Source organism: Fonsecaea multimorphosa, assembly GCF_000836435.1.
Source record: "Fonsecaea multimorphosa CBS 102226 unplaced genomic scaffold supercont1.31, whole genome shotgun sequence".
NCBI classification, from domain to species: Eukaryota; Fungi; Ascomycota; class Eurotiomycetes; order Chaetothyriales; family Herpotrichiellaceae; genus Fonsecaea; species Fonsecaea multimorphosa.
This window is the reverse complement of record NW_015971665.1, coordinates 278,326-296,190: the sequence shown is the minus strand read 5'-3', so window position 1 is coordinate 296,190 and position 17,865 is coordinate 278,326. Positions and strand designations below refer to the sequence as shown.

General features: G+C 51.6%; 4 protein-coding genes across 4 annotated transcripts; 2 read left to right on the top strand and 2 right to left on the bottom strand.

Moving 5' to 3' along the window:
- Positions 1 to 587: 587 nt before the first annotated feature.
- On the top strand, positions 588 to 8,701 carry Z520_10635 (uncharacterized protein; the record flags this gene model as incomplete). The annotated part of the gene is made up of 2 exons (XM_016781127.1): positions 588 to 714; positions 768 to 8,701. The coding sequence occupies 2 exons, from the start codon at positions 588 to 590 to the stop codon at positions 8,699 to 8,701; spliced, it is 8,061 nt and encodes a 2,686-aa protein (XP_016627852.1).
- Positions 8,702 to 9,828: 1,127 nt separating this feature from the next.
- On the bottom strand, positions 9,829 to 12,447 carry Z520_10634 (uncharacterized protein; the record flags this gene model as incomplete). The annotated part of the gene is made up of 1 exon (XM_016781126.1): positions 9,829 to 12,447. The coding sequence occupies one exon, from the start codon at positions 12,445 to 12,447 to the stop codon at positions 9,829 to 9,831; it is 2,619 nt and encodes an 872-aa protein (XP_016627851.1).
- A 559-nt stretch (positions 12,448 to 13,006) lies between these two features.
- Positions 13,007 to 15,043, bottom strand: Z520_10633 (uncharacterized protein; the record flags this gene model as incomplete). Its single annotated transcript, XM_016781125.1, has 1 exon — positions 13,007 to 15,043. One exon carries the CDS (start codon positions 15,041 to 15,043, stop codon positions 13,007 to 13,009), a length of 2,037 nt encoding a protein of 678 aa, XP_016627850.1.
- Positions 15,044 to 16,271: 1,228 nt separating this feature from the next.
- On the top strand, positions 16,272 to 17,542 carry Z520_10632 (uncharacterized protein; the record flags this gene model as incomplete). Its single annotated transcript, XM_016781124.1, has 2 exons — positions 16,272 to 16,663; positions 16,720 to 17,542. 2 exons carry the CDS (start codon positions 16,272 to 16,274, stop codon positions 17,540 to 17,542), a joined length of 1,215 nt encoding a protein of 404 aa, XP_016627849.1.
- Between the last annotated feature and the right edge of the window lie 323 nt (positions 17,543 to 17,865).

Here is a 17,865-nt window from a genome sequence, read left to right as displayed (position 1 = left end):
GGCAAAATCTCTCGGCCGGGCAAGTATATTGCCTCACCATGTCCATTTTGATGGACAATGGCAACTGTTTCCATCATCCATACGGTCAATTGGAGGTTCTAGACAGGTCAACTGGAGTGTCGAATAGATAACAGCAACCTCATGAGCCTCTCAAACATTCCAAACGAATATAACAATCAGAATATCTAGCACCGAATCAGGTATTCAACAGTACCCCATGATTAACTGGGGCTTGAAATGTAAAGAACCGTTGACCACCATGCATTCTTCAAAAGAAATGATCAGTACTGCTTGCATACCTCTGGTATAGCCCACGGATACTCGCCCCCATTCGAGTTCCCATTTTGTCGATTAGGGTTTCGGAAGTCATAATAAGAGATAATTCGAATTATATGTAGCGTGACCACCTGCCCAACTGTCACAGCCTTACTGCACTGCATGACGAGGCTGGATCTTGGACTTCCCCGCGCGAATCATCTCCAAGTCCACTTTATCGCGGGATAATTTTCGTTCGAATCCAGCCCTCGACTCAGCATTCCTGCACTTTGTCTCTGCTACAAACAAAATCCACGTCCTGTTCAAGGACGATGGGGGACAGCGCAGAAGATGGCTCCCTCGAACCTCGGGATGCCTGGCTTGCCGCTCTCCGAAGCAGTTCGACAAATCTTCGCATTGAAGCACTGCGGAAATTGCAGCAAAGTATCCAAACGGCAGGTAAGGTTATTTGCAACCCCGGTTCAAAGGGGTCAATCTCATTGTTGGCACAGATGAGACAGCCTCTAAAGAACTGTTGGTCGTGTTACCCGCTCTCCTCGCGACGTATCCACGATACCTAGATCGAAAGTCTCGCCGAGCAGTACAGTCATGCCTCCGAGCATATCTCAAAACGCCCTCTTCTGCCGAAGTTGCCTATCCTGCCATCACAAAATTCCTACTACAAGAGAGCCAAAAAGCGGTCATAGCCCCCGGAAATGCATTCGTTCTGCTTGAGTGGTGCTGTTTGTTCCAACAAGAAATCCTGCTCAATGAGAAGTCATTCGAACAGTGCTTTGGGAAAATATGCTCGGCTGCTGCCCGCCTCCTGGACAAATGTGAAGATAAATCTGTCCGTGGGGGAGTCCAGGAGTCGGCCTTGACAATCGCCAGAAGGGGGTTGCGCGATGCGTTCAAGACGACCCAGCGTGGAGAAAGAGCCCTGCAACTCGTCCTACACGATACTGTGAGTTCCTCCGACGCAAATGCTAGCTATGCTCCTTACGTCGGTGTAATTGCCGGAGTCAGTGCTCGCATACCAGAGAGAAGAGAAGATTTTCAACGTTCAAAGACGCAGATTCTTGACTTCTATGTCAAGTCCGTCATAGGCTCAAAATCCCCTGTGCCATACCAGCAGTCCATGGGTCTCAAAGATTTCTTCCTCGACTTCGTCACCGCTCAGGACGTCGGTGAAGTCTTGGTTCCAGCAATTGAGAAGGCCATTCTAAGATCTCCTGAAGCTGTCCTTCAAGGCCCCATCGAGGCGCTGGCATCATGTCTGCCATTGACACTTGACATTTCAAGCTTCGTCCATGGGAAGCTTGTGAAACCGCTATTATCAGCCATGAACTCCACCAATGCCATTATTCGCGATGGTGCAGGTAAGGCTCTGTCGAGCCTTGTCGGCAGAGGAGGCTCCCCAGAGATGCTGCAGAAGATTTCTGGGGAACTGGGATCCGCAATGAAATCTTCCAAGGCGGGAAGCTTTGAACTGCGTGGTATTTTGGCCGATGTTCAGTCAATGATTGCTCCTGAATTGACGACTTCTTCTGTCATTGTTGAATCTATCGTCCCTGTGGCTTCCAAGGAGGCCAACGAGGGTGCACTAAGGAAAGAAGTTGCTGCGTTAGCAACACATCTGCCGCTTGTTGTTACAACCTCGTCAATTAGCAAGACGCTTTCGGACTCAATTCTCAAAGGCTGCGCTGATAAGAAACTTCCTTTTCGCAAATTATGGATTCTATGTCTTGCAAACGTCCTCAAACGCCTCAAAGAGGTTCCCACCAAACAAGCGTCACGAGAATTTGTCAAGTCGGCTTTGAAAACCTTACAAGACGCGCACGACGAGGTCACCCTCAATCCCCTTCCAGCGACCCAGAATGGTTTTGTCGCTGCGGGTTTTGGCCTTCCTGCGCTGCTTGACGCACCGATATTGAGGACGGATGAGTATAAATCAGCCATGTATGATGAACAAAGCAAGCAATGTCTGGCTGTTCAACCGAAACTGTCCTTCCTTCTGAATTCAAAGGTCTATACACGACTCTTATCTGCAGACGATTGCCAGTGGGCGCTGTATGCCTTGACTAACCTGACACAACATCTCGATCAAGCTTCAGAAGAAGCAAAAACAGCATGGGCAAGAGCAGTGTTGCACCTCTTGCTCACCCCTGAAGTTGACTCCCGCGTGCGGAAGGAAACTGGTGTTGCGTTATCACAGGCCTACTCGAAACAACCAGCTTCGGTCGGCCACAGCATTGTGCTTGGTATCTGGGACGTCCTTCGATCCCGCGCCCTGGAGTTGACTAAGATGGCCGAAGATTCTTTGAACGACAATCGTTTGCTTCAGGCAGTGAAGTGCATAAGCATGCCGAAGGACCGGCTGGAGAATATGACTCCGGAAGCGGCAATTGAGGTGCTGCAGAAACAAGCCATATCTACCGTGGTGTTATTACGTCCTGAGCTAATTGTCAACTCTGACTGGATTGCGACATGCCTCGCCACTGGGATCGATCCAGGTGAACTTGTAAAGGAGCAACAGGAACAACTTTTCAGAGAGATACTCTCACATTTTGAGGCCGGCACGATGGCGCCACTGACGATTTTTGAGACCGCTGCCTGTAACTCTGCAGCCACATTGGCCTTCGTGGCGTCCGACGTTTTTACGCCAGCCTTGATTCATCAATTTCGGGAAGATCTGGACCCTGCACAATTGGAAGCCGTGGGTCCCACCGAAGCTCTCATTGCTAGAGCCCCTGAAGGCGCCATTGTTGTCGACGTCCTTGGCCAGCAGACAAACGGAATCCTTGAAAACAAGAACCAGAAAGACTATGACGTTCTTAAATGGGAAGAAGAGATCCGCTCCCAGTTGGCTAAGAAGAAAGGGGCGCCTCAGAAAAAGTTGACTGCGGATCAACAAGCCAAGGTCGACGCTCAACTTAAGCTGGAAAGTGCTACGCGGGCTCGAGTGAGGTTAATCTCAAGCAACATCAGAAGAGGTGCAAGGTTCATTGAGAGCCTTGCGTACGGTCCGCCAACGGATGCAGGGCTCTGGATGTCTCCAGCTATTACTGCGCTAATGGGATCTCTTGAAGCAGGAGCAGCACTCATAGTCGAAGATGAGATCGTCTCAGCTTATCTTGCCTGTTCGGACAAAATCTCGGACCGCCTTGGAAACATGCGCCTTTTTGTCGGCGTTGCTACTCTCAGATCTCTGCGGAATGCAAACGTTCCGGAGCATCTCTGCGTGGAACCACTTGCAGAGCTTGGAACTCGAGTGCTATATAGACTGAGATTTGCTGCCGAGCAACGTCCTTTTGACACCGCTAGCACTGCTTACGCCCTCCCTTTAATTTTTTCCGTCCTGGAGAATGGCAAGGTAGGGAATGTGACGGGCGACGACGCCGATGCACAAGTCCTCCTTGCGCTCGAATTTCTGTCCTTCCAGATGGGATCCGCTGCCGATGAACACCTTCCAAGAGGAGACATTCTACGCCACTTGATCAACGCAATGCGTAAGTATAACCAGCACTACCGCATAATAAGAGATTGTCTGTTTGAGCTCTGCCGCTCAATATCAGAAAATGTCACTGCCGAGGAGCGAGACATTCTCCTATCTGCTGTTACACTACCCGAGTCTGCTGTTCGATCTGCGGTCCTTCAAGCGATTCATTCAGAAATTGATTTGTCTGAGATTGACAGTTCAGTCCATATATGGATTGCTTGTCAGGATGAAGAAGATGAAAATGCAGAAACTGCGCTGGCAATTTGGGAAGAGTTCGAATTCACTGTGTCCGAAGAATTGGTCGAGAGTATCCCTTCATTTTTATTCTCAGCGGCACGATCGACCAGAGCGGCTGCAGCAAGAGCTCTTGCGCAGGCACTTGTCCAGGTTCCTTCAAAGACCGATTCAGTGTTGGCATCGCTCGAAGACTCTTACCGTACAGAAGCTCAGCCATTGGTCCCAAAGCGGAACAAGTTCGGTATTGTGCAAAAAGGAGATCTAGTCGATCAGTGGGAGAAGCGAAGCGGACTCGCTCTGGCCTTCAAGGAGCTTTCTTCCGTCCTGAGTGGCTCTGCTTTGGTTCCCTTTATGAACTTCTTGGTTTCCAATGGCGCCCTGTCAGATCGTAATGCGACAGTCCGTGCAGAAATGGTCGAGACAGGTACGGTCTTTGTCGCAGCACGAGGGAAAGAATGCCTGGAGCCACTTATGGAGCTATTCGAAAAGGTGCTCCAGAGTCCTGATAAAGGTACCGAAGAATCAGACTGGGTCAATGAAGCCGTAATCGTTCTTTATGGGTCTCTGGCTAGGCATCTTCCCGATGGTGACAAGCGGACAGGGAATGTCATACAGAAGCTTCTTGATACTCTCAGCACACCATCCGAATCCGTTCAATATGCTGTCGCCAATTGCCTGCCTCCACTGGTTCGTCCTTCTTCCGTCGATGCTGGACCTTATATCACTTCTCTTCTAGACCAGCTTTTCCACTCCAAGAAATATGCTGCTCGACGAGGAGCAGCCTACGGTCTTGCAGGCATCGTCAAGGGTAAAGGTGTGGCTGCCTTGCGACAGCACAGGGTGATGGTCGCGTTGCGAAGTGCGACCGAAAACAAAAAGAGCCCTGAAGAGCGACAGGGAGCAATGATGGCATACGAATTGTTGTCCTTGTTGCTCGGACGAACCTTTGAGCCATATATGATTGAGATCCTTCCCCAGTTGCTGACATGTTTTGGCGACCCTGTTGCATCAGTACGAGAAGCTTGCTTGGACACTGCAAAGACGTTTTTTGCCAGCTTGAGCTCCTTTGGCGTGCGTCGCGTCCTTCCAGAGCTGCTGGAAGGATTGAATGAGACGCAGTGGCGAAGCAAGAAGGGAGCCTGTGACCTTCTCGGTGCCATGGCTTACCTGGATCCGCAACAGCTCGCTACGAGTTTGCCAGAAATCATACCTCCGTTGACATCGGTCCTGACGGACAGTCATAAAGAGGTTCGAGCCGCTGCCAACAGCAGTCTCAAGAGATTCGGCGAAGTTATCACAAATCCCGAGGTCAAGAGTCTCGTCGACATTTTACTCAAAGCACTGAGCGACCCTACCAAATATACGGAGGAAGCTTTGGACGGGTTGATCAAGGTGCACTTTGTCCACTATCTCGACGCACCATCCCTCGCCCTTGTCGTGAGGATCTTGGAACGCGGGCTCAATGATCGATCAGCTACCAAACGCAAAGCTGCTCAGATCATTGGGAGTCTGGCACATCTTACCGAGAAACGTGATATTGTAACTCACCTGCCGATTCTTGTCACCGGCTTACGTCTTGCGGCTGTCGATCCAGTACCTGCAACTCGAGCAACTGCATCCAAAGCTCTGGGCAGCCTCGTTGAGAAACTGGGCGAGGATGCCTTCCCCGATCTGATACCAAGCTTGATGTCGTCGCTTCGTACAGATACTGGTGCAAGCGATCGGCTCGGATCGGCACAGGCTCTCAGCGAAGTCCTCGCTGGCCTGGGCACTGCTCGTCTTGAAGAAACTCTGCCATCCATCCTACAGAATGTCGCCAGCGCACGGCCAACCGTAAGAGAGGGATTCATGACTCTGTTCATCTTCCTACCGGCATGTTTTGGCAACAGCTTTGCTAATTATCTGGCTCAAATCATCCCATCTATTCTCAGCGGGTTGGCTGACGATATCGAAGCAATTCGCGAAACCGCTCTCCGGGCAGGCAGGTTGCTTGTGAAGAACTTTGCAACCAAAGCCATTGATCTGCTGTTGCCAGAGTTACAACGCGGGTTGGCCGATGACAGCTACCGTATCCGTCTCAGTTCAGTCGAACTTGTTGGAGATCTCCTCTTCAATCTCACTGGAGTGAGTGCTCAAACAGAAGCTGACGAGGAAGGCGAAGGTGCAACACAAGCAGGACAATCCCTGCTTGAAGTTTTGGGCGAAGAAAGACGCAATCGGGTTTTGTCTTCTCTCTATATTTGCCGCTGCGATTCTTCTGCACAGGTTCGAGCAGCTGCTATCGCCGTGTGGAAAGCACTTGTTGCAACACCGAGGACATTGCGCGAGTTGGTGCCGACGCTTTCTCAAATGATTATTGCTCGCCTTGCCTCGTCCAACATGGAGCACAAGTTCATTGCAGCCAACGCTCTCGGAGAAGTAATTCGCAAGGCTGGAGAAGGTATTTTTGCCTCATTGCTTCCATCACTTGAGGAAGGCCTTCAAACTGCCACCGACCCAGATAAACGACAAGGAATCTGTATCGCTTTGCGAGAGATCGTTAGCGCTGCTTCACCCGAGTCCCTTGAAGAGCACGAAAAGAAGTTGATTGCCATTGTCCGATTAGCACTGACAGATGCCGATCCAGAAGTCCGCGAGGCTGCTGCAGAATCATTCGATTCGCTCCAACAGATGTTTGGCAAACGAGCTGTGGACCAGGTGTTGCCGCATCTACTGAACCTGTTGCAGAGCGACACGGAGGCTGAACATGCATTGTCCGCCTTGCTCACGCTGCTCACCGAAGCTACAAGAGCCAACGTTATTCTGCCTAACTTGATCCCGACGCTCCTCACCAACCCTATCACTGGATTCAATGCTCGGGCTCTGGCTTCTTTGGCTAGAGTTGGCGGTGCAAGCATGACTCGTAGGCTGCCTACAATCCTGAACAGTCTTGCGGACAATATAGTCACATGCAAGGACGAGCAACTTCTGGAGGAACTCAATAAGGCATTCGACGCGACGTTGTCTTCTATTGACGAATTCGATGGCCTTAACACTGCCATGAGCGTCATGTTGGCTATGACCAAGCATGATGATCACAGGAGACGAGCACTCGCTGCCAATCATTTGGCGACGTTTTTCGCAAATCCCGTGGTCGACTATTCGCGGTACAATCAGGACCTCATTCGCGCCCTCCTGATCTCATTCGGCGATAGAGACCAAGAAGTTGTCAAAGCCGCATGGTCCGCACTGAACCAGCTGCAGTCTCATTTGCGTAAAGAAGAAATGGAGACACTTGTCGCCTCCACTCGACAAGTCCTCCAGCAGGCTGGAACTGCGGGATCTGTTCTACCCGGATTTGCGCTGCCAAAGGGTATCCTACCTGTGTTGCAGATCTTCCTGCAAGGCTTGATGAACGGTACGACCGAGCAACGGGTCCAAGCTGCTACGGGCATATCAGACATCATCGAGCGGTCCAGTCCCGACGGATTAAAACCATTTGTAACGCAAATCACTGGTCCGCTCATCCGTGTTGTCGGGGAGAGATCCATGGATGTCAAGGTTGCCATTCTGTCCACTCTCAACCTGCTCCTCGAGAAAATCCCTACTTTCTTACGTCCCTTCCTGCCTCAGCTACAGAGGACGTTCACAAAATCCATCGCTGATCCAACAAGCGATGTTCTCCGTACACGGGCAACGAAGGCATTAAGTACGCTCATTACGTTGACACCGCGTGTCGACCCCTTGATCGCCGAACTCGTTACTGGTGCGAAAACCCCCGACGCCGGTGTCCGCAATGCCATGTTGAAAGCCCTCCAGGAAGTCGTCAGCAAGGTCGGTTCTAACATGTCCGATGGCTCCCGCGAGTCCATTTTGGGACTTATGGACAGCCAACATGACGTCCAGGATGATAACATGATGATGACCAACGCCCGACTCCTGGGGGCCATGATTAAAGTTCTTCCTGCAGAGAAAGCTGCGACTTTGATCCAAACTCGCGTGCTCGTGCAACCGGCGACCAACGCGTCGGTGCTTGCTTTGAACGCCGTGCTCTTGGAAAGCGCACCGACTTTGATCGACAATCCGACCTACTCGGAAGATACAAGAAATGTCCTTATCGACGGCCTCACCGGGAAGAGTGGCACTTTTGTGCAACAGAACGCTGTCCTCGCATTGGGCAAATATCTCCTCTCCCTGCTTGGAACATCCTCCGACGTCCATATCGAAGGAACGTGCAGACCATTGTTTGAAGCATTGGCCTCTACAATCCCACCAGGAGGAGACATCGACTCGCGCCGCCTTGCACTGGTGGTTATCCGCACCATCTTCCGCCACCATGGCAATCGCCTACGCGAGGACCATAAGCTGCTGGCCATCCTGGTGCCGCCGGTATTTGCATCGGTCAGAGACGTCGTCATCCCCGTAAAGTTGGCAGCCGAAGCAGCATTCTTGGAACTGTTCAACGTGGTCGACGAGGAGTCGGCCGTTTTCGACCAGTACATGGCCTCGGAGGACGGTGGCAAGGCTCTGGGCGTGGGGCCCGCGAGGAGCATGGGAGACTACTTCAAGCGTGTGGCGCTCAGGTTGGGAACGCAGGCAAGAGAGAGGAGGGAGGCCGAAGGCGGTGTCAAGGGCGGGCTGGGGCTGAGCTCGGACGAAGAGGAAGACGAGAGGGAGGTGTGGAGCGTGGGACGCGTCGATCTGGGTGAAGCGGGATTTGGCGAGGAGTGAGAGAGAGAATTCCCAACCCCCAAATAGAGTGAGAAAAACGTCTACTACGAGGTATATGAATCGATTATGTTGCCAAACGAGGCTGCTTTGAGAACCCCCCAGGTTTGGTGGTGATTATTGACCCATTTGGCTGAATGGAGAATCGATCCCGGCTGTTCCATTCGAAGATGGCAGGATAGTTTATTCAGGTATCGACGTGTGAGTTATTGCCCTTGAACTGATACAAAAGGTAGGTAGGTAGGACTATCTATGGAGGGGGAGATAGGTAGATCGGTAGGTAGTCAAGCAGGATGTTACTATCCATGCTGGGATGGGAAGGGATGCATACATACCTAGGTGCCTGCCTGGTCTGCTCCAACGAACCCCAAGAAACCACCCTGCACTGCAGGAAGAACCAACTACCTAATATAGTACGACATTGTGCAAAGCCAAGCAAAGCAGAGAAACGGCACACGTAGCGTCATTGAGAGGAAAAGAGGAGTATATGTGAATTTTGGGGTATCCCTTCTACAGCAAGTGAGCTGGGCATTGGAGGCTGCTGTCAACCGACAACAAACACAAGGAGCCTCCAAGCCTTGCCTCTTTGCCTTTTATTTGCCTATATGTACATGGATGCATAGAACAACGTCTTTCTTCCTCTTGTAAATGCATAGCAGGGCGGGTTGGTGGTGGGCCATTAGCCATCTGATCGAAATGACTCGATCTTTTTCCTGGTCAAGCAAGCAAGCAAGTCAGGACAAACGGGGTGAAACGGAGTGAGGGAGATTGATTGTCGAGACTCTCGTGCTTATCCCAGATGCCGGTGTTCTCTGGCAATGGAGTAAGAGAGAGACAGCACGTCCGCTGGAATCTCGATGCATTCCCGCCTTTGAATGCCACAGTATTTTGCAGCCTTCTCCAGCATATCGAAGAAAATACCCGGCTTGGAGTTGTCGGAAGGATTCTTGCTATCTGAAAGAATCCCTGGAGATGGACTTGAATGCAGGTGCTGGTTGTTCTGGGATATCCCCTGAAGGACCTGGTTGCTCTGTAGGTGGTGGTGGCCTAAATACGTGACATAGGTTATTACTAGTTCCAGCAAGAGACTGCATAGATATGATGAGCAACGACAAAAACAAAGTCATGACTTACGGTGCACTTTTCTGTCCTTCTTGGTTGTTGAAGTATTTCGAAAAGTCGCCCGGATCCTCGAACGGTCTCGGCCCCAGTATTCTGACCAAGTCATCCCTCACAAGCATTTCTTTCTTCAATAGTTCCTCCGCCACGGCCTGCAACTGATCCTTTTTCTCCAGGAGGAGGTCTTTGCATTGTCTATACGCCTCGTCCACAATGCGTCGGACTTCGGTGTCGATATTTCGAGCAGTTTCTTCCGAGAAAGGCTTGTGGAGCCGTTGCTCGTCGTCGCGATAGTGCAAGTACCCGATCTTGGGAGACATGCCCCATTCAGTGACCATGGCCGTAGCCATCCGTGTAACCTTGTTGAAATCATCAGACGCCCCGCTCGTGACAGTGTCGAACCAAATTTCCTCGCTGACGCGCCCGCCCAATGTCATGGCCATGCGGTCCATCAATTGTTTGACGTTCAGAAGATACACATCTCCTCCTCCGGCGGGTAGGTATTGGGCGTATCCCAGCGCCCCTTGGCCTCTGGGGATAATGGAAACTTTGAGAAGCGGGTCGGCATACTTGAAGAACCAGCCGCAGATGGCATGACCAGCCTCATGGTACGCGACGGTTTTCTTCTCTTCTGGCGTCAAGACTAGCGACTTCTTCTCCAGGCCGCCAACGACACGTTCGATTGCCTGTTCAAAATGAAGCATTTCGACCGAAGCTGCGTTCTGGCGAGCAGCAATGAGAGCAGCCTCATTGACACAGTTGGCAATATCCGCGCCCGAGAATCCTGGCGTCAGAGCTGAGAGACGGCCGGTAAGGTACTCCATATCGACGTGAGTGACGATTTTGCGGAGATGGACTTTGAATATTTGCCTGCGGCCATCCATGGTTGGTCTGTCGATTACGATGTGTCTATCGAACCGACCGGGACGCATCAAAGCCTTATCGAGGACATCGGGTCTGTTTGTACCAGCAAGGACGACAACTTGTTCGGAGGTGTTGAAGCCATCCATCTCGGTCAAAATCTGGTTGAGGGTCGATTCCCGCTCATCATTGCCACCACCAAAGTTTTGTTTCGCTCTTGATTTGCCAATGGCATCGATTTCGTCAATGAAGATGATGCACGGCGCATTCTTCCTGGCATTGGCGAACAGGTCTCGCACTCGGGATGGGCCAACACCGACGAACATTTCGACGAATTCGGAACCGGAGACTGAGAAGAAGGGAACGCCCGATTCACCAGCAGTCGCCTTGGCCAACAACGTCTTACCAGTACCTGGAGGACCGGACAGAATGGCGCCTCGAGGTATCTTTGCGCCCAGTCTCTGGTATTTCGAAGGATCTTTGAGGAAAGAGACGAACTCCATGATTTCTAGCTTCGCTTCGTCCATACCGGCAACATCGGTAAATTTGGTCTTGATATCAGTCTCGTGATTGAATCTTTTCGCCCTTGACTTGCCGATGCCGAAAATACCACTTTGGCCACCTGCGCCAGATGCTGCTCTCCGCGACAGCCAGAAAAGAGCACCCACAAAGAGAAGTGTCGGGCCAAACGAGAAGATGGCGGCGCTGAGGGGGACTTCATCGGAATAAGCCACAGGTATCCTCTCATTCGTGGGAATGCCCAGTTCTTCCTGTGCCTCATCCAAATGTCTCTCAAAAGCTTCTACTGAACCGATTGAAAAGTAGTAGTAGAAGTTCGGCTGGGCGGCAGGTGACTCTGGGTATCTCTGGGCCACGGCGGAACGGTGTAATTCGACTCTGACTCGGTTTCGGTTGATGACGGTGAGCTTGTTGACCAGACCTTTGTCAAAGAATGTCGTCCTGAATTCCTGCCATGTGATTTCCCGACTGTTCTCGCCGGGGTACAGGCTACGGTACAAGTAGTAGGTAATGAAGGCAGTCATAATCATTGTGCTGGCGTCGAGCTTGAATTCGTAAATCCTGGGCCCGCCCTGCTGCTGCTGTTTTTGCTTTTCGTTGCGTTGTTTTTTCTGCTCCTCACTCTTGTTCGACTGCTCGAATAGTGGCGTTTCATCCGGCGTCTCGCTCTTCCCGTATTTTTGTCGGACCTCCTCTGGGGTCATGCGTGACATCTTGGTAAAGAGTCCCACAAGACGAACCGTGGTACCCAGATCCATACGTTTGCTGGGATCTTTCCGCCGCGCCTCCAGGACGTCTCGAAGTTCTTTGGGGATTCCGCCCTTTTTCATAAGCTCGGCAGCTTCATCCACGGCGTCGGCTTGCGCTTTTGGGAGACCAGTCTTGATCATTTGGGCAACATCGTCGATCTGTTTGACCTCTTCCGGTGTGAGGGGAGAAAAGTCTTGTGTGCTGGCGCTCTTCGACTCTGGCTCTGCATTTGGATCTTCTTTCCCAGATGGGGCTGCGGGCTTGTCTTTTTCAGCTTTTTCAGCATTCTCTGCCTTCCTCTTCTGCTTCTCTGGATCTTCTGGAGGCGGCTTTGGATCACCAGGGGACACCGTGGCGTACAGTCTCGATAAAGGTGGACGTAATGACCGAGTACCTCGTAGTCTGGCAAATTGGGTGGAGCGGCGTTGAGCACATAAGGCGCACTCAAAAGCAGCTTTGGACGAGCGCATCAACTGCGGCCGCAGGAAGCTTGCCGCCATTGCTGGCGTACAATCTAGACGAAGAGATTGCCAGCAGAACAGCAGGAGAGAATGGGGAGAGAAGGACTGGAAGGAATGGAAGGAACGACTAGCCCAGACGACAAAGACAGAAGGTCTGGTGAGCTAAACGTGCGCAGTGAGTGACGCGAGCACATTTGCCTGACTTTTCTTAGATCCGAGGCGAGATGCAGCCATGGCCCATGGCAGATGCGCTTGTCATAGATTCTTATTTGGCCCGCCGCCCGTGTGGTTGGCACTGGTGGACACTGGTTGGCACTCGTTGCGCCACCGGCCCATTTCGCCATCCGAATACCTCGTAGGTATTTAATAATTACTAGGTAATTAATGCAGCATAAAATACTAGGTACTCCGTAGCAAAGGGCCCATTTCAAATGTCGAGTTCTGTCTCAAAGTACAGCTCTATTCCATGGCATCTGAATACATTTATCAGACTTGAATCTGTTGTCTCCATCTCATCCCTATTCGATATTCAGCCAACTGGACCACTTCGCCCACAACCTCGAAACCTCGAAACCGTATTCCTTCTCCTGCGCAATGTTCACAGTCGTCTTCTCCCATACATGTCGTGCCGGACTTTCCATTCCTCCTCTGACTTGACCTTGACAGCTTCTTTTCCCGCTGGTCGAAATCTAGGATCACGGGCAATCCTGCTGGGAGCGCTGTAGAAACCACCGGTGTTCTCTTCAAAGAAGCTGGTGCTTCCGCTGTTGCCCATCAAGAGCGCACCTCTCTCAATTGCATACTCCGGTGCTGGCTTGTACTTGCAGCCCATGTTGGCCAAATCCACTCCCGAGTCCGATGAATCTGCCGACTCCGTCAGGTTGGCCAGGATGTCTCCAACTGCGCGAATCGCTGCGCCCTCGATCTCTGCGTCGGAGCTTTGGTCGCTCGATGCACCATCGCCGCTGCCACCAATGGACGCGCGAGTGGCATGGCATTCCTTAGAAACCTGCTCAAACAGCTTTCGTGTACCTGTAGCTGGTTTGTTATCTCTACTGGCGATTCGCATCCAATTTTGGAGACTCTCTTTTCTCCCCGTCTTTGTACCCTGTAAAAAGCCCTGTGGTGCATCAGGACTCTGTGCTTTGGCACACATCCTCATGACTCGGTTCATCATCATGCGTTGGTTCTTGCTAACAGGTTTGAGCTCAAACCAATCCTCCTTTCCAACCCCAAAGATCTCTCGCAAAGTGGAGGTATCAAAGGGAGAGGAGGCTTTGCTGGTGCTTTGTCCAAAGGCTTGGTGAGGGTGGAGCTGTGAATCAAGGCCGGGTGGAGGCTTTCGAATGATAATGGATTCTGGGCTATACGTCGGGACAAGGCGGGTACGCTCTGGTGTTGTTGTTTCACTGGTGGAGTGAGCTGGAGAAGCCGAATCAAGCACTTTCACTCGATGTAAATCGGGGTTGCGCAGAACGGTTTTCCCTGTCTTTGCCAACGCCTGTTGTGCTGCGACAAAGCTCTGCATCTTATTCTTTCGGTCGTATGGTTCTTCATCCGGCAAGACAAGAACTGGGTGGGTGGCATGCTGAGCAAGCCGGTGTGCTGCTGGCTTTGTTATTGAACCTTGCTCCATTGGCTCGCCGACAGCAGTGGGGTATGAGAACCGTCTGATAGCATTCGGCATGGGCAGAGAAGAAGCGTTGGGGATGTGTCCATCCATGTTGACAGCGCTGTCTGAATTCACGTGTTGCATCACCGGACGCTCGATTGGACCCGGTGCAAGGCTCCAGGTTTGAGAATGATTTCCAGGACCGGCTTCCTCTTCATAGTGAGCAAATGTCATCGGGGCCACCATCGAGCTTTCGATAATCTCGGGCATGGGCATGAGGTGATGATGTGGGATGACAAAACCAGAAGATGGGCCCATGTGTTCATGGGACAAAGAGGCGAGTTTGTTCTCCTGCTTGGAAGGGCTGATGTCGTCCGGGACCATCAAATTGCCGTGATGTTGACCTGGTTGGAAGAGGGGGATCGCGGCTGGACCTAGTACGGGCATACCATGTGAGTCAAACCACCATGTCAAACCAGGGTATGGGAACCCACTGATTCCAGAGAGATTGCTCGGGGAGCTATTCACACTGGGTTGGCCGCTTTGTTGCGCTTGCTTAACGATTGCATGTGGCTGGATACGTCGAGGAGTTGGGTTGACAAGCGGCGATGGTGCCTGCGAGATCGTTCTCAGCATCGCCTTGGGCGCTGTGGGGATTGTCGCGCTGAGGTCGTTGGCGTCGAGCCATGTTGGCTGGGGGTTACTCGGCACGAGAGCAATGTCAGAATCATGGCTGATGGAGCCACTGCGGTCGACTCCTTTCTGACGGGTCGGGGTCGAGAGAGTGTCTTCATTATCCTCGAGAATGTCATTGTCATCTTCGGGGGTATCTTCCAAAATCAAAGGCTTCCATGCTTTAGGACCCTTGTTGCGATTCAGTTGAGGATTCTTGGTGAAGGCGCTTAGAGAAATCGGGGCAGGCTTAGGAGGCAACTTGTGTTCTTCTGCTTCACGGCTCGCCTGTCTTGCAATAGCTTTTTGGAAAGCATGATACTCTGCAGCACGGGCTCGGGCACCGAACATGTCGAGATTTCTGTAGGCAAAAGAAGAGCTCTAGATCTTGTGAGTATGGCAGCCGCTGGAAAAGGACATGATGATGCTTGACCTGGATCCAAAAGGTCGCACTAAATCTTGAACATTTCCTTGTGGAATCGATCAACTTTCACGTCCTGCAACTGCGGTTGTGGGATTCCAGATGAGGAAGATGATGTGGGCTGGCTAGAATCTGTGGCAGATGAGAAACTCAGCGGCAGCGAAGGAGGAGACAGCGCCAGCGACAGCGACCATCAGGGACTTGGCAAAAGGTGGCACCCGAACGGGCTGAGGAGGAGATAGAGCGCTGCAATGGTGGATATTGATCTCTGTAGCAACTGCAGCGCAGGTTGAAGTCTGAGGGTGTTGAGAGGAAAGGACAGTTTGAGATAGTGGTGCCACAGAAGATGAGGATGATGGTAAACTGAGGGCCTAGGAGGAGAGGGCGCGGCCGAAGATACTGAACACTGAATACGAAACAAGAACAAACTCGTTGTCATTAAGACGCTCACATCAAGAAGGCCACACGGTATCTGTTGAAAGTGGCGCTCTTAATGCGAAATGCTGGGAGTTTGTGCCAACAGGAAGGAGAGACTGATGAATGCGATGCCATACCCTAAGGCACGACCACTGATCACTTTGTCCGCCATTCATTCTCACTTCAGGTCCCATCAATTCATCTTTGTGTCTGATCGTTTCATTGGGCTTATCATCACAGATACAAGGAAATAAAACCGCCGCAAGGCTTCAGACGTCCACAGCGAGGGTCTGTCGAGATATGCATGCTCTTACCAAGAGAGAAGCTTGTTGGCAGTCCTCTGTTAGACACAGACCAGGTTGACCTTGTGATCCAGTAAGAAGGCCAGAGCAGATACAGTCACGCCTGTCCTTACCTACATACGTGCCTAGGTAGGTACGTAGCCCTGTTCCACGCATCCTAACATCGAAGATACAAGCAAACACTGGAGGGGGTGGAAGAAATGGTCAGATCGGGAAAACATCGGCAACCTGCTGTGTAACGGCGTGACTACAACTTCATTCATGCAACAAACTCCGCTGTATTTTCGCCGCCACCTCCATACCTCCATACGACCGACCTGTCAAGGACACCAACCAATCCCCTTGACTACACTCGTCTCTCTCAAAGAGCTGTTCTCTGGCATAGAGAATCCGCTGAACAAGCGCTTTTGCCTTCGAGACCCCCAGGACAAGACCAGTTATGAAGATAGGTGACCCAACCTATCGAGGCGCTCAAGTCCACCTTCCTCTTGAGATCGTCCGCCTTATAACAGACCATGTCGCTTCTGGTCACGGTGATGCCGCTCAGACATCACTGTGGGCTTGCTGTTTGGTGTCTAAGACATGGTATGCCGCTTCTGTGGCCCAGCTCTACAATTATCCACTGCTTTCTAGCCGCAACTTCGACCTCTTTGTTCGAACAATATGTCCCACACAACGGTCTCGAAGATCGCGCGTTGGTCTCGAAAATATGATCAAGAACCTTGATATGAGTCGACTCGCATACGACAGTTCCAATAGCCTTACCGCCCGCCTAATCTTTCGAACCAAATTGTCGCTGGAGAGGTTTACTTCCCCGGCAGTCACGTTCTCGTGAGCCCTTTCATGCTTTCAAAGATCCCTCAGAAAAACTCTGACGCGGTCGGCAGGATCGCCTCGTTGGCTCCGTTGTCTAAATGTGTGAACTTGCGTCAACTAGATTTGTCAACAGACTATTACTCAATATCGGTGATTGACCTTCTCAGTGCCATTGCTGAACTTAAACACTTGACGTCCCTGAGCCTGCCAAAAGGATTCCATATTCTCCAGGATATTCATTCAGTCCAAAACTTGAGATGGCCAGAGAACTTGGCACGTCTCCGTGCTAGCGACGTGATGTGTTTTCGTTCGGTGGAGTGGGACTTGCTCATTGAGAGTTGGCCCCAGACTTTGAAAACAGTGACCTTCCCGGATTGCCCACACTTCACTGGGGCGGACGTCTTCTTACACTGTGAAAAACAAGCCGAGCATGTGCAGCGACTCAAGCTGACCGAGTCGAGAGGATTAGGCGAAGACAGCTATAACCTGTTCGACATCCTGCACGTCTTTCCGGCTCTTCAAGAATTGATCGTCCCTGCCGATGTGGCACGGAGGACTCTGAACGAATCCCCAGTAGAGACGGAAGAACCGGCCACCAGGGACTCCCCCCTGGAGATACTGAGAATCACGCCGACATGCCATCCGAAATGGTACCTCGACAGCCAAGGGCGCGTAAATGCAAGGACGGATTTCCAATCCTTCAGCCGGCTGGCCGTGCTGCCTCGTCTCCGAAGGCTGGAGATGCCCGACTCCCTCACCACTTACGACGGCGAAGGAGACCAACAAACGTTATTTGAGGAGCTCTCTCGCCGGATCGAGGACCGCGCCGACCGAGACCAGCGGGCCTCTGCGGGGATTTTCCTTGTGGACGATTCAGAGGTCGCAGAACTATGATAACTCCGAGTGGCTTGATCAGTTTGGGATGTCGAATATTGCATTGCAAGCGAATGGTCGTATTCAGTACCCTACCCGCAGGTCAGGCCAACCTGGTCGTTGACGCCGGACAAGAAGCTCTCTCCAAATGAGGAGGTATAGAGACACTCAACATCAGCGAATCTCGCATTCGCTAAAATCATAACCGACTAGCTCCTCTTTTCTCGTTCAAAGCTGTATTATCATTTCCACTAGGTTCTCTCCCATTACAACCTGGTGAGATACACGTAGAGTGTTACGAGCAAACCCGACGCCAACGCCTGCCGGTCCCAACATTGCCACAC